We start from the raw sequence: 9,835 nt of genomic DNA on the forward strand, positions 1-9,835 counted from the left end.
ATATATTTAATTCTTTCACTTTAATTTTTTTCAATTAATTTACTATCTTTTCACTTTTAGTTATTTTTAATAAATTGTGTGTATTTAAAAAAAATTAAAAGTGTCCATTACTTTAAATGTTTTAATATGATTACGTTTTATTTGATTTTCTTCACTTCTTTTGATATCCATTGAAAATTAATTTATTTTAAATACAAGATATTTCAAATCAAATCAAAACGAAAGACAAAGAAAATAAACTCAATAGAAATATAAAAGAGAAAAAATGAATGTAAGTAAAAAAAAATAGTTTCTATACAAAGTAAAAAAATGTGTTTTAACTTATTTAAAGAATAAGAATATTTTTTTTAAAAAATTATTTTTTTAAAAATATTACAAAATATTTTTAAAAAAATTAAGAAATATTTATTAAATATTTATTTTTTAAAAAAAAGTTTTTTAATAAAAAAAATATATACTTATACACATGGCGGGCGAGTGTGTACAAAAAAAAACTAACTCGGGTGGTTGAAGGTGCCAATCAGCACAAAAGGTGTACAAAAATACGAATAAAATGAGTTCACGGGGGTAATAGGATATTTATTAAGTTTAGATGTGTCATTGGAATTTCGGTGATACGCTAGAAGGGTACTTATGCATTATTCCTATAGTTTTTGAATATCTAATTTTATTATTTAAAATAATGAATAAATGCAATCTTTAACTTTGAAAATTAGTCAAATTGACTTTCGAAAAATGCAAAATGACAAATCCAAATGTTTAATTGAGGTTGCTGATTTATTACATACTCCCTCCATTTCATATTAATTGAATTTATGAGATGTTTCGTATATTTTAATAAAAGTATATTAAAACATAAATTGAACATAGTTTTTCATTTTTACCCTTATTAATTATTATCAAATTTATGATTAAAATAACTAAAGATTAATTATTCACTAATTTCAATATTAGTAAAATTGAAAGAACACCCTAAATATAGTCTTGAAAACTGAACTATAAAAAATTAATTTAAATAATGAAAAATCTCTCGATAATTCAATTAATATGAAATGAAAGGAATATGTTATCACTAAGAACGACATAATTTTTTGTTTTGAACATGGATATACAAAAAGATTTGGACCAGTTATTTAGGCAAAGGCTGGCCAAGTTGTTTGGGATTGAGGCTAAACCACATATAGGTCTAAAGAAGTAGACAATCCAACAAAATATTCGCTCGAGATTTAGGATCCGTTTGGTCATGCGATATAGTATTATAATATGATATCACAGTATGAAATTATGAGATGAAATTAAAATTTTGTTTGGACATGTGATATTAAATTTTTGTGTTGTATATTTTCTTATAAACATAAGAATTTCATAAGTTGTAAAACTATTAAATAGCCCCAACTTTTATTTGATCTTACCAAATAAGCAAAAATTTATCAAATTGCATATTAAATTATTACGAAGCTATTTGTTCTCCACTTAAGTAACTGTTTCTTCTAACTTTAATGGGAAAATGCATAAATACCCCCTAAACTATGACCGAAATCTCAGAGACACACTTAAACTTAACTAGAGTCATATTACTCCCCTAAACTAATTCAAAATGGAATAAATACACCACAAACACTGACATGTCATAGAGAGAGTGCACACTCTCTTGAAGGCAAGTGATGAGTGCACAAATTGGACATGTGCCATTTTTTAATTGGTAACTTTATAATTAGTTAATGCACATATTTATTGATGATAAAACTTATATTTATTTATTTATTTATTTATTTATTTTTAAAATATTTATTTTAATTTCTAAATTATTTTCAATTAATTTATTATCTTGTCACTTTTAATTATTTTTAATAAATTGCATGTATTTAAAAAACAATTATAAAGTGTCATTTAATTTTAATGTTTTAATATGTATATGTTATATTAGATTTTCTTCACTTATTTTGATATCCGTTATTAATTAACTTATTTTAAATACAAGACATTTGAAATCAAAGCAAAACGAAAGACAAATAAAATAAACTCAATAGAAAAATAAAAGAAAAAAATGAATATAAGTAAAAAAAATAGTTCGATACAAGGTAAAAAATGTGTATTAATTTAATTTAAATACAAGATAAAAAATAAGAATATTCTTTTAAATTTTTTTTTTAAAATTACGAAATATTTTTTTGAAAAATTAAGAAATATTATTTAATTTTTATTTTTTTTTTAAAAAAATATTTTTAATTTTTTTTACACACATGGCGATCGAGCGTGCACAAACACAACTAACTTTGGTTGAAGGTGCCACATCAACACAAAAGGTGCACAAAAATACAAATAAAATGAGTTCAAGAGGGTGATAGGATCTTAGTTAAGTTTAGGGGTGCCTCTGAGATTTCGGTCATAGGTTAAGGGTACTTATGCATTATCCCAACTTTAATTTAATAAAAAAAAATTAAACATAAATTGTAGTGTATTAGTCTTTAATATTATCCTCCCATATAGTACGGACAATTTTCTCATGTTGAACTTGCATTTCTCGATCATGTGACCGAGAATATGAACCAACATTGTTACTTTGAGTTGTATTAAATACAAAACAGTAGAAGTAATAGATCATATATTGGAGTAGATGAAGAGAACAAAATGATTACTCAACAATCGGTTGGTTTGAGTTAAAATGATTATATAATGGTGAGAATGATAAATTTTATGTCGGTGAGAATAATAATAAATTTTAAAAAGTAATGATGCGATTATAAGTTTTATTTACATATGAAATAAATGGTTAATAGATATGAATGTGGAATTGTTTTAACAAAATATAAACTTGTGAATCAATTTTTGTATTAAAATATCTTAAATCACGATATGAAACTCTCATATCATAGTTTTTGGAGAATATGAAATCATATCTCATGATATGAAATCATGAGATGAAATCACCGTAAAATCATATGTCTAACCATTAATTCCATCTCACGATTCCATATTGTGTTATGGTATCGCATGCCCAAATACTTACTTAGATTGAGTAGGGAGGCACATTTCAAAGGGATAAAACTTAAAAAGGGTTGTTCTCCGCGTCTTTAGCAATCATGCATATTGTTGAATGCGTATTGTTGAGTAAAGAAAGGGTAAAACTTACCCGTATCGGGTGTTTACACCAAGACAATAATAGAAGTTACATTAGCTTTATTAATTTCTCTTATTTCCGTTCTCTAAATGCATGTTCGATCATGTTTCTTTATAAATATATGAAAAAAAAATTCATTTTCAAAGTGAAAAATAATAGATGTTTATTGATAATACATACATAGAGGTACATTTTTTAGTACTAGATTTATTCTCCCTATTAATACTTAAACATGTATTACAGTAATGTTGATATTAGATATGCTTTTTCTAAGAACTAAAATGCTCAAAAAGAGTTAAGTAATTCAATTATGAGCCTTAACTAGGCCTGTTAGGAGTAGTTTTTCCTTGATGTTTTGAGGCCTGTTAGGAGTAGTTTTTCCTGGATGTTTTGAGAAGGCGTAATGCATAAACATGACCTTAACTTCAAAAGATAATTATGCCCTCCAACTTTGAGTGTGTAAAAGATACACTTAAACTTCTGTAAAATTGAAAAAGTAAACACACGTGTCCTACATGACAATACGCATGTAGGATTTCATGTAGGACGAATGTGTTCATTTATTCAATTTTATACAAGTTTAAGTGTTATTTGTACACACCCAAAAGTAAAGGTTATAGTTGTCCGCTGACGCCAAATTAAGAATCATATTTATGTATAACACCTTTTGAGAATAGTTTTGTCAGCTACAAGTACATTTTATTATTTCATATCAAACCAAGAATGCCCTGATATGAAAAAAAAACACTAATCATTAAGCTCCATAGACAATTCATTGTAATTCATGAACAATGACAATGATTAAATTAAAAGAAAAGAAGAGAAAAACCAACAAATGTGTTGAGTTCTCCACGAGAAATTGTTGTACCGCTTTGGTTGTAACCCTGTGTCCACACTCTCCGCGTGAAAATTCTCTCCTCTTAGCTTACGACTTCAACGATGACTAGATTCTCAACCTTTTTGGCCTCCCCGGTCTAATCTTCCCCGTTGGTGGTAGAACTACTTCTTCTAAGACCTCTCTAGGAATGTCCCAAATGCTTTCATCGGGAACTGGATACGTAGATATGTCATACGTTTTCAGCAAGTGATCCTTGTTGTAGAAGACAGAGCAATATTGATATGCATCCATGCTTTTGAACGTTATAACTGCCAGAGCGTGTGGGCATGGCATTTCATCCATTTGAAACCTTATGCAAGTGCAGGTTCTCTCTCTCAAGTTCACCTCAAATTGTTTTTCATCGTCAATGACAGTGTATACGTAATCAGAGGAAGGCTTCACCTACATTTTGGAAAAAGATGCTCAGTAATATACTACATACAGACTATGTATCATACTTTTATGAAGTATTTCAATTTCATTTTTCGGAATGGAAAAAAAAACATGGTAATGGCATCTTACCGTCATCCTCTGAGATGTAGTGTAATTTTCCTTCATGATATCTTCATATTTTTTGCCCAGCTTCGTGGATGTCTCTAATGCATTTATCTTGTTCGCATAATGCCAATCTTGAACCAACTTCGTCATGTATTCCAGCAAATGCAGTATTGGTTGATCTCTTGCGTAATGGTTCACTGTATTCATCGACTCCACAATGTTTGAAGTCATAATCGTGGTCCCATTGACTTTGGAATGCACTCTTGACCATCTACGATATCCAACCTCCAACAAGCATTCTCCAACCCTCTTATCGATATTATTTATCGCAACCATATGTCGCTCAAATTCTTCAATCGTATATGCTCTGGCCGATGCGAAGAACAGTTCCTTGACAGGTGTATGAATTTTTGTGTACCTTGTCTTTATGTTGTTCCACAAATGGAACATACATATACAGTGAAGCACTTCTGGATGCACAATCGAAGTCGCTTTTGAGATGCTTTCATGCATGTCCGATACTATGCACATCCCTTCCCTAGCACCATAAGCGTCCCTGAACCTTTCGAAGAACCACTTCCAAGATGCATCATTCTCCGAATCAACCACGCTGTATGCGAGCAAAAATATTCTACCTGTTTAAGTCAATTAATATTACTTGTATAAACATATATTAAATCAACAGTGTCAAATACACAACAGGTATAATATTGCAACAATGACGTTTAATAGCAGCCACACAATCCATTTTTTGAATTGAAATTTTTTATTGCATATGTACGATTTATATAGAATGGGAAGAGCCTCCGGCAGTAATGCAAGGTAAGACTGCATGCGATAGACCCTTGTGGTTGGGCCCTTCTCCGGACCCTGCGCATGGCAGGAGATTTAGTGCAGGGGCTACCCTTCTTTTTTTTACAGATGATATACACTGCATATGTATTGATTATATAACACAAGTATACCCTAGGTATTTTTCGAATATAACAAATGTGCAACTTCAATTATTTATAAATGTTTTCATTTGTTATTTTAACTCACCGGCTGCATCTTGTGTGTAAGCCATGATTAAAGTCCCCCTGTGTGCTGATTCTAGCAAACTCGCATTAACTATCACAATAGGCTTGCAATATTTCCATCCCTTAATTGATGCATCCAACGATACAAAAACATACAAAAAGGAGCCACCTTCTGATTTTTGTAGTTCCGCTATGGATCCAGGGTTTGTATGTGTCAACATGTGCAGGTAGCTCGGCAGCTTACCATATGATTCGATTTTGTTCCCTCTCAACATTTTAAGAGCCTTCTGCTTCGATCTCCAAGCCCTCATATAGCTCAAGTCCACACCGTAATCTTTTTTCATGTCACGTATTATGTCTGCTGGAGAATATACAGAATCCGAGTCAGCATACTTGTTCCTGATCATACCTCCAATGATCCCCGCAGAAGAGAGACGTGACTGTAATCTTTCCTCTATCGAGCATGTGTGAACATCATTGAACATTCTTATTTTGAAAAGCTTTGACTTGTGCAGGCTTGAAGACTTAAAACACCAGGAACAATTTTCTTCCGGGCATAAAAGACAATAACTGTTGGTAATATATATACATATACACTATCAATATTAAGTTTGAAATCATCAAATGCACTCGAGATAAAATATATACAATATATGTATCATGCAATACCTGGTGCTACTCGACCTTTCAACTCTAAACTGAAAGTTATTTCGGATGGCATAATGCCTTATAACATTGACGATGGTCTCTTTATCTAGGTACAATTGACCCTCTACAACATCTTGATGCCGTGGGTTGTCTATTAATACTATACCTCTATCATCATCGAGCATACCATTCCAATCCTCCCCATGAACAGAACTTATCGGCTCAACAATATCTACGTTGTTTATTATACCTTCCTCATCACCTCGTACGCCATTAGAGTCCTCCCCATGAACAGAATTCATAATCTCAACTGTATCTAATTGGTTGTTCATTATACCCTTATCATCACCTTGTATACCATTGCAATCCGTTCCACGAACAGGACTTATCATCTCAACGACATCAGGCAAATATGTATCAGGTTTATTTTCACTCTGTATACCATCAGATGAAACAGTAGCAAGGTTCACATTTGAACAACTTCTAGCAGTACACTTATCCTTAAACGTTACGCAAAGCGGATACATTGTGAATTCTGCATTCATCCTTTTCAGTTCAATATACACTCTAACACTCATATCACTGTGTACCGTCATGGGTGGATATCCATCCTTCACTATGTACTTGATATCTATCAAATTAGTATCCAAATCCTTCTCAAGCTGATTCGCTATAACGGAAACTAATTCTTTAAAATTGCATCCAGAAGTAATCAAAACACCATTCACAGAAAAATTCACAAAACTATAGTCACTTTCCCATACTCCATTGTGCTTTATAAAAATAGGTACATTTTCCATGATTTCTGAAAAAAACAAAAAACACTACCATTTTAATCACAATCAAAATTACAACAAATGCAATACAATATTGGCGAGAATATTATAGATCAAGTTTTTCGAAATCCCAAATTTGAAACCCTACGTCAATTTTTTTTTTCTTTCTATCATATCAAATTTATTACTACATTATATACGATTTAAGGCATGAAATTACCTGCAGAGGATTAATCAAATTCTCAATATTCTAACTTACTGCAGAAATGTTAAACGAAAACTGAAATATTAAGAGAATTGGAATTTAGGGATCATTTGAAGAGAATTGGATATTTGGCCGCACTATGATGAATGTGTTTCGAGAGGTGAAAGGGTTTTTTTAAATTTATTTATTGAGATTCTGGAATAATTGTGGGGTTCTTTTGGATTTTGGATATTTGGTGGGTCACGTGTGCAGATCCCAGTTTCATTATTTTCCCCTTCTTTTGGCCTTTTTTTGCTTGTGTTTTTGTCCTTTTCTTATAAGGGTATTTTAGATTAAAGAATTGATGGTAAGGTGAGATAACATTGGATAAAATTATAAATGCGGAATGACCTCAGTAACCCTTGTAATTGACATTGCTTGGGATTCTTATACTTATGACTTTGTTAATTCAACCCTTAAACTAATTGAAATATAAGATTTTAATCTTTTTCTCATCAGATGAGTATGCGTGTAGTACATTCTTTTTACGCAATTTCATGTCATTATTAATAACACATTATAATTATTATTAGTTTCGTTATATTTTATGTGATAATATTTGGCTGGACACAGGGTTTAAGAAATAAATGAGGACACAGGGTTTAAGAAATAAATGAAGACTCTGAAATGTTTACCAATTCGGCCCTTCAAAAAATAGTCATATTTAAAAATAGACTCATTTTTGTTTCTCCTCATAATTGTATTGGAATGTTATCTTTAACATTAAGTAGGACCAATAAGAGAAAAAGAGAAATTTTATTTTTAAATACTTTTCATATTAGAAATATAACATTATTTTTGAGACTAGCCAAAACGAAAATGGTGCCAATAAAATGAGACCGAGAGAGTAACTTTTTCAAAAGACACATCAGAAATTAAACATTTAAAAATAAATAATATAAAAAATTACAATTTTCTTTACACTGTAATCATGTCTCTCATTCCCCACTTCACCTTCTTCTTTCACATCCTCATTCCTCTCCCAAAAATGAAAAAAAATCACCGTTAACTTTCACTATTCACTTCTTTGCACCAAAAATCTTTTTCAATCGCAAAAACTTATGAGTACCTTGTAATAATGTTATAAATTGTAATTAATCATTGTATGCTGTTAAAGGAGGGTTTAATTTATTTTGATTTGGTAAAGAGAGATATTAAATTAAAAAACGTCAAGTTTAAAATTTAAACAATAGATCTTTAAAGATTAAGATTATAAAAAAGAAAAAAGTTAAAAAATATCCTTGTATCAGAGTAGCTTTAAAATTGACCTCTTTCCACTTATTGGTTTAAAAATAACCTTAACTATTTTTTAAACTAAAAAATACCCTTTAATTAGCAAAAATCTGATGTGAAATAACTAAACAAGTGGTAAAATTTCATCGGTCCAACTAATTTTTTTCAAATAAAATAACCCAATCGAAACCCGTTTCATTGTCACTTTGAATGTTTTTCTGTTTTTCTTCCTTCTTTTTCTTTCTTTAAGAACAATAACTTCCAATTCAAAACTAGCAGACTAAACCCAATGCGTTTATAAAGTCTTGTTATTTAAAATAATCAGACATACAAATTTAACAAGAGATGAAAGCAAGTAATTAAAATATTTTGATATGATGCTTTGTAAACCATAAGTATGAAGTTTGAACCAATTCTAAATTTAGCAAAAATTCTAACTTTAATCCATTTCAAAACTGATATAGTAAAAAATGATAAGCAAACAGAAGTTTAAATCTCCATGTGACAGAAACAAGCAAATATTAGGAGGTATAAAATTAAAGATATTGGGTTAGATTTAGCAAAAACTGTTCGAGTATAAGGTTTATTTATTTGATAAAAAATAGCTACGTGGCCCACTTATTCACTTAAATTCCACATCATATTTGTGTTAACTAAAGGGCATTTTTGAGCCTAAAAGACATTAAGGGTATTTTTAAATCAATAGGTGAAAGGAGGACATATTTGAACCTATTCTAATAGGTTAAGGACATTTTTGAGCCTTTTCCCTTATAAAACTGGCGAATGAGTATATGTTAAGACAAAACATTATAAACTTTTTTCTTATGATGGTGATGATGAGGTGTCCGTCAAAAAAGGAAGAATAAAGTAGCATAGAATGAGGTATAAAACATAAGAGGGAGTGATGAAAGAGGACGATTGTTGAAGAAGAAGAAGAAAAAGAAAAGAGTAGGGATGGGGGCGGGGCTGTGTTAGGGTTGAAGAATAAGAAGAAGGGGTAGGGTGGGGGTTGGGGTTGGGCGGGGTAGGGGTTGAAGAAGATGAAGAATTTGAGATTTTTATTATGCTCGAAATCCCAGAGACACACTTACACTATACTAAAGTCCTATTATCCCCCTGAACTAATTTTAAAAGTAATTTTTTACCTCTTTTCGGCCTACGTGGCACTAGCTTGTCAATCAGCGTTGGACCCACAATATAGTGCCACGTAGGCCAAAAAAGGGTAGAAAATTATTAATAAAATAAGTTCAGGGGGGGTAATAGGACCTTAGTATAGTATAAATGTGTCTCTGAAATTTCAAACATAGGTTGAGGGGGTATTTGTGCATTATCCCTAATTTATTTTTATATAATTTTGAATTTTTTTAAAAATAAAAAATTGCATTTCATTGCTTTAAAAGGCATGCAGTTATGCACTTT

At 30.6% G+C, this 9,835-nt stretch overlaps 1 protein-coding gene across 1 annotated transcript; it reads right to left on the reverse strand.

The window, feature by feature from the left end:
- Nucleotides 1–3,855: 3,855 nt before the first annotated feature.
- On the reverse strand, nucleotides 3,856–7,390 carry LOC114074376. Its single transcript, XM_027912284.1, has 5 exons — nucleotides 7,160–7,390; nucleotides 6,185–6,968; nucleotides 5,538–6,085; nucleotides 4,521–5,131; nucleotides 3,856–4,400 (listed from the first exon to the last, which is right to left on the reverse strand). The coding sequence occupies exons 2-5, from the start codon at nucleotides 6,961–6,963 to the stop codon at nucleotides 4,065–4,067; spliced, it is 2,274 nt and encodes a 757-aa protein (XP_027768085.1). The 5' UTR covers nucleotides 6,964–6,968; nucleotides 7,160–7,390; the 3' UTR covers nucleotides 3,856–4,064.
- Nucleotides 7,391–9,835: the final 2,445 nt, after the last annotated feature.

Source organism: Solanum pennellii, chromosome 10, assembly GCF_001406875.1.
Source record: "Solanum pennellii chromosome 10, SPENNV200".
Lineage (NCBI taxonomy): Eukaryota > Viridiplantae > Streptophyta > Magnoliopsida > Solanales > Solanaceae > Solanum > Solanum pennellii.